Source organism: Cupressus sempervirens, chromosome 9, assembly GCF_028749045.1.
Source record: "Cupressus sempervirens isolate cs-2001-9-10 chromosome 9, ASM2874904v1, whole genome shotgun sequence".
NCBI classification, from domain to species: Eukaryota; Viridiplantae; Streptophyta; class Pinopsida; order Cupressales; family Cupressaceae; genus Cupressus; species Cupressus sempervirens.
In genome coordinates, this window is record NC_143126.1 from 413,504,301 (window position 1) to 413,518,315 (window position 14,015).

Genomic DNA, 14,015 nt, shown 5'->3' on the forward strand with positions numbered 1-14,015 from the left:
GTACATTACTGACAGAACATGGAAGATGTTTTTTGATGGATCCCATACACAGAATGGATTTGGAGCAGGGGTTTTGTTTGTTTCCCCTCATGGTTATATGATCCCAAAATCCTACAAACTATTGTTCCCATGTACAAACAACATTACAGAGTATGAAGCATTAACAAATGGGATCAAAATGGCCCTTGAATGGCGAATAACTGAGCTACACATCTATGGAGATTCTCAACTGGTTGTGAACTAAGTGAATAATGAATATCAAACAAAGGATGACAAGTTGATCCCTTATAAAAAGTTGATAGACGCTCTAAGGAATTATTTTACCTTTGTAACATTCCAATAAATTCCTAGAGCAGAAAACAAGGCTACTGATGCTATGGCCACCTTAGCATCTATCCTCCAATTACAAGAACATGAATCACGATTTGAGTTCTTGGTGGAATAATTGCGTCATCCAGCCTATGATTCCTCAAATAACCAGGTGATCTACACTATTGTGGGTCACGATTCCTCCCGTTATGCAGCTATTTTCTCCTACCTATGAGATCAAGTTATTCCTGAAACCCTCACACACAACCAAAAATGCCAACTCCTTCGTAATGCCTCACACTACACTTTGGTCTCTGGTGACTTGTATGGGAAAGGTCTAGACGGAACGTTGCTTAGGTGTTTAGAGCTAGAAGAGTCTGAGAAGGCACTTGCTGAAGTCCACGATGGCATTTGTGGGGCACATTCTAATGGCCTTGCACTTGCCCGAAAACTACTTAGGGCAGGTTATTACTGGCCCACCATGCAAGCTGATGCTGTGCGCTATGCAAAATCCTGTTAGAAATGTCAGCTCCATGGCAACTTGATACATGCTCCCGAGCGAGAGTTAATCCCTTCTGTGACATATTGGCCATTTCAGCAATGGGCCTTTGACTTGGTAGGAAAGATTCATCCAAGCTCATCCAGCGGTCATAAATTCATCATCACAATATAACAAGAAGGTTCACCCCCGTGAGTTCCAGGTTGATGAACTCGTGCTCAGAGAGAATCCAAAAAATCAGCAACATTGAGAGCAGAAAGGGAAATTTGAACCTAACTGGTTGGGTCCTTACATTATCACAGCAGCATTTGGGTCTGGTGCTTATCAGTTGTCTACTTTAGAGGGGGAAGAACTTGCAGAGCCTATCAACATCCTATACTTGAAGAAGTTCTATACTTAGAGGCTTGTTTCTCAGCTATCTTGTATATATCTATGATCTTGAAAAAATCCTAAAAATCAGAAAATGTCCTGAAAAAATGATCATCTTAAAGTGAAAACCTAGCAATAGGCACTTTGATGTATCACCAAAAAAATTTAAAAATACGAAAATACAAAAAATTTGAAAAAAAGTCCTGAAAAAATCTGTCAAGTGGTGAAAACTTGGAAACAAGCGCTATTTGAGACCCTTGCACCTATGTCTATCAGTCTCAATCACCCACTTCGCTACACATTTTCTGGCTTGGAATTGTTTCTTGTCCTTGTCTCAGGGGCGTAGCTACTTAACCTATTGAGGTATTCTTGTGCATTAGGGTTTCTTTGACAACTCACAAAATAGTGTTTCTCAACACTTCCCCTACCTTGACATCAAGTGTTTCTCAACACTTTTTAGATAGTTTACCTACAGTCTCCAATCTCGAGATATTTCTCACTATCAGAATCAAGTCTTGAAGAAATGGCCAAGTGACTTACACACACGCACTTTAACACTTAAATGACTGAGCTATGCTAATCTTTGTCTACTTTGTTTGTTGTCTATGATGATTTCTTTGCCATGTGTACCATCCCTAATAGTCTTTTGAGGATGTCATTGACTAGAAGACTGGGGGCATGGGACATATTTTCTTGATTTCTGCTTGTGGGTATACTTTGTTTGTCTATAGTGTTGTAAACATTTATGCTGGTCCTATTCAACATGTTGACTTACAAATGTATCATCCTTGACTGTTTTGCAAGACCGCACTCAAGGTTTATCCTAGCGCTTATGCCTTGATACAAGTGTAATCTTGCTAAATTAAACTTAGGGAATCTAATCGCGTAGTCATCTTGACTTACATGTCTCTGATGCTTAGATTGGATTTCCACATACCTATCTGATATCGATCATATTCATATCCTCATAGTTATAGTAGTGATGGTTGTATGATCTCATGATGTCCCTAATAAATGCTCAATGATGAAATTAAGAGTCTAAATGTTATGCGCTTCTTGTTGGTAAACCACTTTGCATATTAGCTTGCATTTTAGGTTCATTTTCTAGCTTAATCTTATATTCTTGCATATGGGGAGAGCTCTCTCTTCATCTTTTTGTGGACATATCAGCTAACTCCTTTCATATATTTCTTTACTTTCTTCTTGTTCATGTCTTTTCACCTTCTTAATCTTTCACTTCATCTCTTTTCTATCTTATCATCACATTATATAAATTTTTGACCTCTTAAATAACTTCAACATCCTAGGTTCATTTTCGGGATCAAAATCCAAATTCGAGTTCATCTTGATAGTCAAAATTGTCTTTTAAAATTTTACTTTCTTCTGAGCAGTCAACTGACCTTTTGAGGTCTAATCTTTGAATCATCACTGGGGCATCTTCATTTCTTCATGTCTTCATCATTTCCATACTTCATATCTACTTCAATTCACTATTTCATGTCTAAAATCACCTTTCTACTCATTTTGACCTAATTTTTATGCTATATCCTTCAAGGTCAACTCTAGTCAAACTTAGGCATTTTATCAATTTTTTATAGTCATTCTTGGGTTCTAATCATCTATCTGTAATCTTGGACATTTCTCTATTCTAATTTTCTCATTTCTAGCCAGTTTTTGCATCCCCTTACCTCATTTCGATTTTGATCCGGAGGGGGCAGAAATACTCTATTGCTGATTGTTACAGTTATCTATTTCTTAGGAGCATTTGTTTGACCTTATCACTTGCTCTCAATCTATTCACTTTGCTACATGTTAAAATTCTTTTTGGATCCTAACATCATCTTCCTAATGTTCAATACTACCGCTATTAGGCTGTGAATTTAGGACTTGCTATCTATTTTTGCATTTCATTCTTTGGAATCAGACGTCTATATCTATCACCGCCTACTTGGCTTTCTATTTTCTTTGACATAATGTGTTCCTAGATCGATCACGCATTAGTCAAAGAGGGGCAAATGTAATCACCTAAAAATGGTCATCTAGACTATTAGCCCCCTTTTCAACATTTTGGCTAAATTAATTCAATCATTTACCTAGACCCAATTGCTAATAATCAATTTATTTGATTATAACCTATAGTTTGACTATGCTATCCTAAGTTCATTATTTGATTAAAAGAACATGTCCCCTTTTAATTAAATAAAAGACCCCATTCTTCTAACCCACTTAAAGTGCACACATAAAGTCCTTTTTCTATTTTGTAATTAAAAGAAAAGGCTTTATGACTTTTGTCTTATATGACAAGTCAACTTATATTCTATTGGTTGACTTGTGTGTGCACATGGATCACTCCTCTTTTCAAATTCCACCGTTGATCATCCACCATCTTCATCTTGATCTCCACCGTCCATACATCTTTAAAAGGGAGAGAGCTTTCCCCCTCAAATCCATCCTCATTTTCAATATTGTTATGCTGCAGGTTTTCTAATAGGTTTCTTTGGAGCTTTGTGGAGAACTTCTCTTTCTTGTCTACATTCTCTCATCCATGGCATTCTAGCTTAGATTAGCTTTCATTTTTACATGTAGCTTAAATCATATAATCTAATAGTTGGATTGTAACACTCTCATACATGTTTTAGCATAGCTGCATTTTGCATTCTCATCTTAGCTTAGTTTCCATACTTGCATTGCATTCTTGAGGAACTCCTTGAGACATTTGCATTCTTGCATCTTGTCTTTGGAACCTCCCATTGCATGGTTTACTAGCAAGAAGAGTATTCCTAAGGCTCAGCTGAGAGCCCTTGAACTTGAAATACACTCTCTTGCACTCCGTGGATAGGGAGCTCTAAGCCGGCATCCAAGCATTCCAAACTCATGAAATCGTTTGGATAGAAGGGTTTAGAGTGTAACACATTTCTAGTGTACAATAGTTAATTGTTAATGCACTCCATCTTCTTCAAAATTGTCAGTGCATCTCTTAGAAAAGCACACTTTCTATAAGTGCACTTGTGCACCTTGGTGATAAGTTCCGAAAATCTTAAAAAAAATTTAAGTGTCAAAACTAAATTTCCAACATTTGGATTTTCTTCCCCTTTATACCAAAATAATGTTTGGATGTTTGCCTTGAACTTCTCTAATATATTTTCAACTTCACTAGCCTCCAGTAAATCTAATGCATCATATTTATTCTTAACTACTTGCCAGTAGTTTCTTACTTCTATCTTAGTTTTCCCAGAATCCTCAAGCTTGGTGTCGAGTTCCAATAATGGTTCTTCAATTTTGAATGCTTGTCGTACATCTTCTTCTGATGAAGCATTTTCAAATGTGCCTCTAAATTGTTGAACTATCAATTGCATGGAGGAAAGCTTGGTCTTTGATTCATCTTCAGAAATCTCAAGGCTAGCAGCATTATAGTACTTTTCTACTTCCAAAAATTGCCCTTGAGCTTTATCCTTTATTTGTTGGATTTCTTCGTATAGTCCTTCCATGACCTTATTCCTTGAGGATACCTTCTCTATCCAATCATCTATTTTTTCTAGCTCCTCTACTAAGTATATTTCCATCAACATATGATACTTGTGCCCCTTAATAGATCTAAGTATTTGCAAATCGTTAGCCTAGGTACACACTTCATCCATCAGCCCAAAGTCTTGGTTTATAATGGAAACCAACTTGTTGGCATCTGGATATGGTATAACACATTCATATTTCCCTGTATTATTTGCACTCCTCTCTCATCAAAGTTTTCACATCATTGCGGACATGTGTCCCAAAATGAATCCATTTGTGGCTCCTTCTATTTTCTTCCAAGTTCAGCTCCAAGAGTGATATTAGGACTTTCCACGTCAATAGATCCCACCACTTTTTTTAGGTAGCCACTTAATAGCTTATTCTGATTTTGCAACATTATCAACTGTGATTCCTCTTGATCCATATGTTTGAACACTTGCTTGAGTCTTCTAGTGATCAACACTTTCACCATGTCCATTGTGGGCTTTCCCAATATGATCTCCTTCATTTGGTAATCCTTAGGAGTCAATTCTTAGGCATCGACATGAGGAGGAGGAATGGAAAAATGTGTGAGAAGGTCATGATATTGATTCTTCATAATGAAGGCAAGTGTTCTAGCATCACCCTTAGGTGGTTCATGCCTCTTTATCACTTCTATCAACTTTGTCATTCCCTTCTCTTCTATTAGTTCCATCTACTTCTTTTGTCGAAACATGACCTCCTTCTTTAGCCATGATGGTGTGATCCCCATTGGTGATATATATTTGGAATAAGAAATTGGTTATGAAGCAGGCTCCTTTCCCTTATTACTCCTCTCCAGAGTCTCTCACATTGAGGAAGATCTTCGAAAGAAGTTTCTATGCTTTATTGGGCTAAGGATCTAGGCTTTTTATTTGTGGAAACTTGTGGAAATTCTTTTGCTATCTATCATTTCTTAGATACTTCATCGACATTCAACTATTGATACTCTCCTTCCTCTGACTTTCTATTTCTACTTGGGTTGTCAAAGGAGGTGGAGCTATTGGCCCTTTATCCATTATAGTGGCTATGTCCTGTACTGGCGGTAGAGGAATACCTAAGGGTCCTTGAGGTAGAGGAGGTAGTTGATTCCAATCCTCTCCCAATGGCTCATTTGTTGGAGTATTGCTTATATTTTCTCCTACCATCTTGGTGCCCACCGACATGAAATCAAAATCTGAGAGATAAAAAATATTGGCTCCTTCACCCTCTATCTCAACTATCCACTTCTATTGTTCATCTTCTGAAGTTTCAACCTGGATAGGTTCCCTAGGAGCAGATGGAGGTGTTTAAGTTGAGCTTCTCCTTCTCTCCTCCTCTTCTACCTTAGCCAAATGAGTTCACTTATTCAAGGGGACAAATTCAATTTGATTCTCTTCTTCCTCATCCTCTTCTTCAAGAATGGTTTCCGACACCTATGGTGAGGGAGTGCTCTTCTTCTTCAATTTCCTCCTCTTAACACCTTCCAGGTTCTCTTAGGCATCGATGGGGAGGCTTCTCCCTCTGAGGCTCTTGGTGTTGAAACTCCTTTCTCTTCTAGAGGTTCTACCTCCTATTGCTCAGGTTGTTGCTCTTGTGGCTTCTTTGGTGGTTGTTGTCGCTGAGCTTGCTTGACTCTTGTTCTACCTTGGCTTATTGGGCTTCTTCTGCTTGGGCCTTAGCCACCTACTTCCTTTCCCTAGTGTTTCCCCTTTCCTCTCACCCTCATGCTGATGTACCATTTTCGGTCTCATTGGTGATTTAGCAAGGTAGGTCGGTATGGTGACCTTGGTATCTTTTCCTTTGGTGAGCCTTATTATAGCTTGGAAAGATATGGTATGGGGAATTGGATCCATCCAAAATGGTTTCTTGACCCATTCCCTTGTAAGCTCCACTACATGTTTGCCCCATGATCAATGTCATCATTTTCCTCATGCCCTATTTCAACATTCATAGTGGGCCTATCATAAATTTTATTCCTATTGTAGAAGGAACCCATTATCTCTAGGACACCCTTTTCTATGGCCTTTAAGGGTATCTTCATGTTTAGCACCTTTCCTGCAAGATGTAGACTCATCCTACAATGGTCCCTAATGCAAACATCATAGTCATCTATCACATTCATCCAATGGTCTTCGAGGGCTTCTTCATGTACGAACTTCTTCCCCACTAGATGTTGCACCATCCTAATGTTATCAAAATATGGGTTTGGAGTTTGATAATCTTCTAAGTGATACTGATCCCACTTTGAGTGGAAGGTAGAAATATCGTGTTTCTACTTTACCTCAAACGCTCCAATGGTGATTGGCCAAACCCATGTCTTCTTGTGTTTTTACTCATCCTATCATATGTATAAGTGAGTTGGTGAGCTATCTCCAATAGTATGAGTTGGTCAAAAGGATACCTTGGGAGATTATTACGACATAGGAGAGTCCCAACTACCTAGAGATATGCTAATGTCTTGAACTTGATGTAGTAGGATCCTACTTTAGTTATCCTTGATGCTGCCTCTACTGACATCCTTTTGGCATAGTATCCCTCAATAAACCTGATAATGACAAAAATAAAGCCATCAGTCACTACCCTATATTCCACGCTTTGTAGTGGGAGCTTCTTCTTCACTAGTTGTGGATATACCACATTAGACCAAGCATTTGCATCTTGCATGCTTCCCTTCCTGTACAACCTTGGGTAGTTTGTGGTTATGGCTACCAGTAGATACAACATATAAGATATCATGTAGAAACGTGGATAAGTCTTGACCGAGATCAACTATTCATCCAAATAGTCACTCATAATAGTTGCCCAATCAATATGCATCTTTACAATCTTGATGATCTCAATGAAGTGAACCATCCATGTTTGTAAGTGACTTGATGTAGGGAGGCCCATGGATTTTCTGAGGAGAATGATTGAATATCTGATGCCATCTTTCATGTACCCTCGGGTCATGTCCACCTTTCCTACTCTTCGGCCCAAGGGGGTCCTATCAATCAAGAACGTGGATTGCACCAATTTCTTGGCCTCTTTCTCATTTTCTCTATACCAACTGTTTGCCCCTTCATAGGATATTTGAAGGTACTGGTCTTACCTCGGGAGCTGGAAAATTTTCTCTATGTTCTATGGTCTAAGGTCAAGGACTATCTCTCCTATGATACTCTTTACAACATTGTCATGATTAGTTCAAAGGATTGAACTAATGTAGGGTATGAAGCGATGTTTACCAACCCACTATGGGTCAATTCTGATACCATCACTGATCTTTCCTTTGGTTTATTGCAGAGCATCAAGAAAGTGTTCCATTCAATGTTGTTGAGTTCTATATCCCAGATCTCTGCATGCCTATCTTGTAATCTAGACATTCTAGGAGCTCCTTGGTATTTGAATGCTACAGGTTTTGGTGTCATTTTCACTACCGTAGAGGATGATGGTGATGCCATTATATTTGCACAAAAGAAGAAAAAACATTAGTAATCTAATGTCGAAAGACTAAAATGAGACTCAACTAGTGCCCAAACTAACAAAAAACTAAGGAAAAAACTAGTTAAATTGATCTAGACCCTTGAAATGCCTATTTTGCCACTAGCGCACCTACACTAGTGTGCTCTTTGAACTAAGGTAACGTGCGCAGTTGTGCACATAGTGCACCTGCCCATGTTTAGATTTGCTAAAAGTTAGTTTTTTTAAAATTCTATTGGAAGACATTTTTATATGTTTTTTTGTTGTGGAGCTGAACACCTCTTGAGGGTCTACACATGCACATATGCGCACCTCCAAAAGGTTGCCCTTACTTTAGGAGGTGTGAGATCTGGATAGAGGAACATTAGAGGTTGAAGAGGTGTGAGGGTGCATGTCTAGAAGGGAGAGCAAAAGATAATGAACAATGGAGGGGATGTCAAGGTCTATTTGTAGACCCTAGCGCAAGCGTTAACCCCTTGAGGATGCGCAAGTGCACACCTTCACTTGCGAAGCAAAAGATCTTCCCCTAAACTGACTTTTTTGCTTTATAACCTGTTTGCCTATGCTCGATTGAAGACAAGGCTTGACCTATACCTAGGGGAGGCTTCAAACTGAATGCCTCATAGATAAATTTTGGAACTAGGGGTTCCCCATTCTATGACTCAAAATGGGGTGTGCGTTGTGGGACCACAACAGTTTCCAATTATACCAAACTACTAAGTAGTGTGAGTGCAATCTCTTGAATTACCGTCAAGGATCCAAAGTTGACAATAGAGTTTTCTATTTTGTAAAACATGATTCTAACTAGTATTATATGAGAAGATTTGGTAAAGGAACCTGGACTAACATAATTGAAAATATCTTACAAGAGGATTAAAATTTGGATGGTAAGATTCAACCATCAACATACTCTGTCCCGCAAGCATATATAAAATGAGAATGATGTTGTCTTTCTTATTATAAATTACCCCTTTGAAAAACTTCTTGTACAAAGATAAATTTCTAAATTTTCTTCTACAAGAAGAAGTGACAATTTTGAGATCTAATAATGAAGCTCTAGAAGACCAAGCAAAAAGTAGCTAAGCTATCTAATGAACCTATTCTTAGAATAAAGTTCCTCACTCAAATAGCCCCTTTGCCAAGATGGCATCAAATTTTAATCATAGTAACTTGTCTAAGATTTAGACCGCCCTTTTGTTTACAAAACTAAAGTGTCTCTTAGATAAAAAAATCCAAAGTAGGCAATTGCCAAGAAGGAAGCCCTTGTAGGAGAAAACCCTTCCTTTGACCATGAATCGAGAGTCATTTCTATAGAATATGAAGGGGATTCAACCTATATTGCCCCATGAGAACACACATGAGAAACCACTCACCCCCTTTATTGTGAGATGAGGGTGCCCCAAACAACACCTGAAATTCATCTCCATGCATGAGGAGGATATCATATAAACTGGTGCCCTAAATGATGTATACTCTCACGATGGCAAATAACTACTTCTATTTGTTAGCTACCAATAATTGTCATTGAATGTGCCTAGTAAGTTTGCTTTGGTGTGCCTAAAGGCAAAGAACCAAACAACCACAACAATCCAAAACATACATAGCCACAACCAAAGATTGGTTGTAAAGCTATGAATTGGCAATAAAGACAACATGACTCACTTCCAAATATGAATGTATCAAGGAGTTCACACCATAAGACTTTCTAGTGCGAGGGGAAAAGTTCATAGCTACTAGCCTAATCAATGAAAGATTCACAACTTTCGACTAAGACATTACATACATGTTACCTACTTTTAGTCAATCGTAATGATACTTTATTTGAAAAAAAAAAAAAAAAAAATATTTCACTTGTTAATTATGTATTTATAATTTTTTTATGACATTCGTAGACTTATGTATTCAAGTATTAGTCAATTTTAATAAAAAAAATCATTATTTATTTCTTACTATTTTTTTTTATATTAAGTAAAACAAAAGTCTAAGCTTTAATTCAACTAATGACCCCTCTTCCCTATTAAGAATTTTTGTATTAAATTTTAGCAGAATCTTTCTAAATAGGTTAAGCGTCCATTTCGCACACCATGAATGCTTTACCAAATTAGGAGTAAGTTCTATTTCGTGTATGAAATATATTATGAATAATTATTATTAAGTTGATTATTATAATAATTATTAAAATATTGCAATGAAAAAAGGAGAGTAGATACACAGATCAGCAGAAATCAGGGAAAATTTCAGGGAAGAAATGGCTTGGAGGGCACAACTGTCTCGAAATCTGAAGGAGCTTCGCATTCATCTCTGTCAAGCTTCGCCATCGAGCAATGCGACCAGGTTTCTCTCCTACATCGTAAAACCCTAATTTCAGAGAGCGGAAACCTTAATCTTCAATAACCATACCATCTTCAATCAGAGCATCGGAGATCCATCAAAATAGTAAACATCTCGGAATAGCAATGCTTGTATATTTTATTATTTTTTACTGTTTTTGACATTTGAGGACTATTTTAGTATAGAATCGCCCTGTTTTTTAATAAATTTATTTCTAAATTGTGCTGATCTAGGGAGCTCAAAATTAGATTATTGAATGCTGTATTATCTGGTTTGGATGCGCGGAAGGAACGTGCTTCCGTTTTTATTCAATTATTTTCTAGTAATTTTGGGCGAGGTTATGAGCGGTCTTTATTTGGTAGGCGATGTTATGAGGGTTTTTAAATTCTGCGGAGAAGGGTAGGCCACAATCAATTGTATTTCCATTGTTAATCGCGATACCCCGATATCGCTATATGTTCACCAGCGTAATAGGTCGCCTTATTGCACCTGGGAAATTTCAATGCGCATCATGCTTTTACCATTACTTCAAAACTTGTGGGAGAAGGGCAGCCGTATTTAACAAGAAGATGTATTTCGAATAGGAGAGTGTCTTCGAGGGGATTTTAGTGTTCGTTGTTGCTTACAAGAAATTGAGGTCTAGGGGATTTAGGGATAAAAATTGATGGTGAATACATCCATTGTTGGTTAACTTTATGTTTTTTTGTAATTTTTTTGGCTCGGTAATATTGATTATTTAATATTTATATTTGAAATAACCATTTACAGATCCTTAATTTTGTTTATATCAGCCCTCCCCCAGCCACACAAAAAGGGATGCTTCTGCATTATATACATTCTGCTTTCAGACTTCATTGATATTCCCCCACAACACCTTAATTCTGATTGAAACAAAATTGTTAAGATATTGCACAGCTAGCTAGTATCTTTTACATCATTAAACTATGCATGTAATTACCAAAGGTAGACAAAACAAGCACAGAGTCCCCATGTGAAACCACACAGCACAGGCATAAACTATACAAGACCAGGCTCCAGATCAACCTGGACCTTCCTTTGTTATTGCCTTTTCCTAGCTGAAGAAGTCGAGCTGCCCTCTAGGACAAAGAGACCACCACTTTTGCGCTTCTTGTAATCTGGAACGACTCCCTCACTGTAACTCTTCCTTGCCATCTTCTTTCCCATAGCTCTGTTGCGTTCTCTGATCTGCTCCTAAATCTCCTTCTCTTTAATTTTTTTCCATCACACCTTCGCCTCTCTGATGCGGACCTCCTCCCTCACTGTAGTGCTCCAGTTACGGAAGGGCTTACTGTAGTGCTTCAGGTAAGGAAGGGCTGATAGCTTCCTCTGGATCCCTCCACCAGTCTCAAACCCTCCCTCAAAGCTCGGAAGCCATACGTGGGTTCTGCAAACAACACCATCTGCATGAGTCCTTATCTGCTGGGGCTTAACAATCGTCCTCATAATCCACAAGAAGCAAAGTCCACACGAAAACCATGGATGAGATGTGCACACTTATGCGATATCGATAACTGGCCTCCAAGAAATTCTTCCCTAACAAAGTCTCTACCACACATAAATTTGACATTTCCATCCATTTTTTGGAAATCCCTTTCAGTCTGCGTCTTGACAACCTCCCACAAAATGAGTGCTGCAAATGGAGTGTCTTCAAAGTGAAATTTGCCTCCGTTGGCCCTATACTGCAATTTCAACAATGTTACTCAGCTCCCATTGTAGCAGTTTCTGGTTTATAAGCCTTAATGTCTTCTAGATCATTCCATCAGTAAAATCGTCCTAATCTCCACAATAATGGCATGAGTTAGTTTGCATGTGTAGGAATGAATGACACCCTGCCTCTCCCACCACCTCAGTACTACCGAGATCATTTGCTGATATGATATTTTATTCCATGTGTTCAAACTTTTCCTCTCCATCATCTCAAGACATGACTCTTAAGTGCTGTGGTTTATACACTTTAAAGGCTTCTCACAAATCATTTAGAAAATTGTTCGATTCGCCCCATAGTATGATTACACCTGTACACATCCCACTCCAACCATTCCCTTGATGTCCCTCAAACCATCTACAACTTCCTTATTTTTTGAGTCTAATAGCCTAATCTCTAGATTAGAAAGTTCATCTGCTTTCGAGTTTCCTTTCTTTTTGACACGAGTGACCTGGATGTTCCCGAATTGCTCCAAGTTTGATCAGAATAGCTTCACATATTTCTTTAAATGCCATGTGTTACCTCCCCATTCATGATTGTTGTTATCGCCAACAATGAATTGCCTTCTGAATGTATCTTCTTAATGCCAACCCTAAATGCCTACTGAATTGCCCAGTAAGTAGCTTGAAATTTGCCTCATTGTTAGTTTCGTTCTTCTACCCTTAGGCACCGAGATAAACTCAACGCCACTCAGCCTCGGGTTGCCTTTTGAGGCCCCATCAAAATTTACTTTGTGCAAACCACACTCGAGACATTCCCATACAGTTCCCCTCTCCCCATCCTGCCCCAGAAAAAAACACTCAAGGCAATAGGAGTTCTATTCATTTTTCGCTTGCTACATTTTTGGTTAGATCACAGGCCGCCTTTTATATATTTGCCTCCATCTTTTGCCCTAAACTGCAATTTTAACAATGACACTTGGCTCACAATGTAGCAGTTTCTGGTTTATAAGCCTCAATGTCTTCCAGATCATTACATCCCTAAAATTGTCCCCAATCTCCGAATAATGACATCAGTCAGTTTGCAGGTGTAGGAATGAATGACACCCTGGTTCTCCCACCACTTTGGTACTACTGAAATCATTCGCTGATATGGCCTTTTATTTCATATGTCCAAACTCCTCCCACTCCATCATCTCAAGACATGACTCTTAAGTGCTGTGGTTTATATACTTTAAAGGATTCCCATAAATCATTAACAAAATTGGTCAACTCGCCCCATGGCTAGTTCGATCACACCTCTACACATCCCAATCCAACCATTTCCCCCTAATATTCCTCAAATCATCTACAACTTCCTTATTTTCTGAGTCAAATAGCCGGACCTCTAGATTAGAAAGTGCATTTACTTTTGAGTTTCCTTCCCTTTTGAAATGAGTGACCCATAAGTCCTCATATCGCTTCACGTTTGATCTGATTACCTTCACATATTTCTTTAAATGCCCAGCATTAACCTCCCCATTTATGATCGTTGTTATTGCCAACAATGAATCACCTTACAAATGTATCTTCTCAATGCCAACCCTAAGTAGCTTGAGATTCACTTCATTGTTAGTTCCGTTCTTCAACCCTTTAACACCAAGTACTAAGATGTTGCCCGACGAGTCTTTGGTGATGAATCCAACTCCACTAAGCCCCTGGTTGCCTTTTGAGGCCCCAACAAAATTTACTTTGTGCCAATCACTCTCGAAACATTCCTAAATAGTTTCCCTCCTCATCCTCCCCTAGAAGAAGGATGAAATCCTCGAGGCTGTTGAAGTTTGTAGCTGTGATAGAGACCTTTATGTTTGATTTTATGAGATAGAAATATGTTTGT

General features: G+C 38.4%; 1 protein-coding gene and 1 pseudogene across 9 annotated transcripts in view; one reads left to right on the forward strand and one right to left on the reverse strand.

Annotated features, from left to right (window-relative positions):
- The window catches only part of LOC149539058 (histone-lysine N-methyltransferase ATXR4-like), a 133,098-nt pseudogene extending 128,433 nt beyond the window's left edge, over positions 1–4,665 (reverse strand).
- Positions 4,666–10,246: 5,581 nt separating this feature from the next.
- LOC149539059 (NADH-ubiquinone oxidoreductase B8 subunit) overlaps positions 10,247–14,015 on the forward strand; it is a 46,892-nt gene continuing 43,123 nt past the window's right edge. For 2 of the 9 annotated variants that reach the window (XM_089800408.1, XM_089800407.1), the window contains exon 1: positions 10,250–10,477. In XM_089800408.1, coding sequence (XP_089656534.1) covers positions 10,392–10,477 — 86 coding nt within the window. In that variant the 5' untranslated portion in view covers positions 10,250–10,391. Of the gene's footprint in view, positions 10,478–14,015 lie in introns of all 9 variants that reach the window. The other 7 variants (XM_089800405.1, XM_089800406.1, XM_089800409.1 and 4 more) reach the window with 7 other exon arrangements.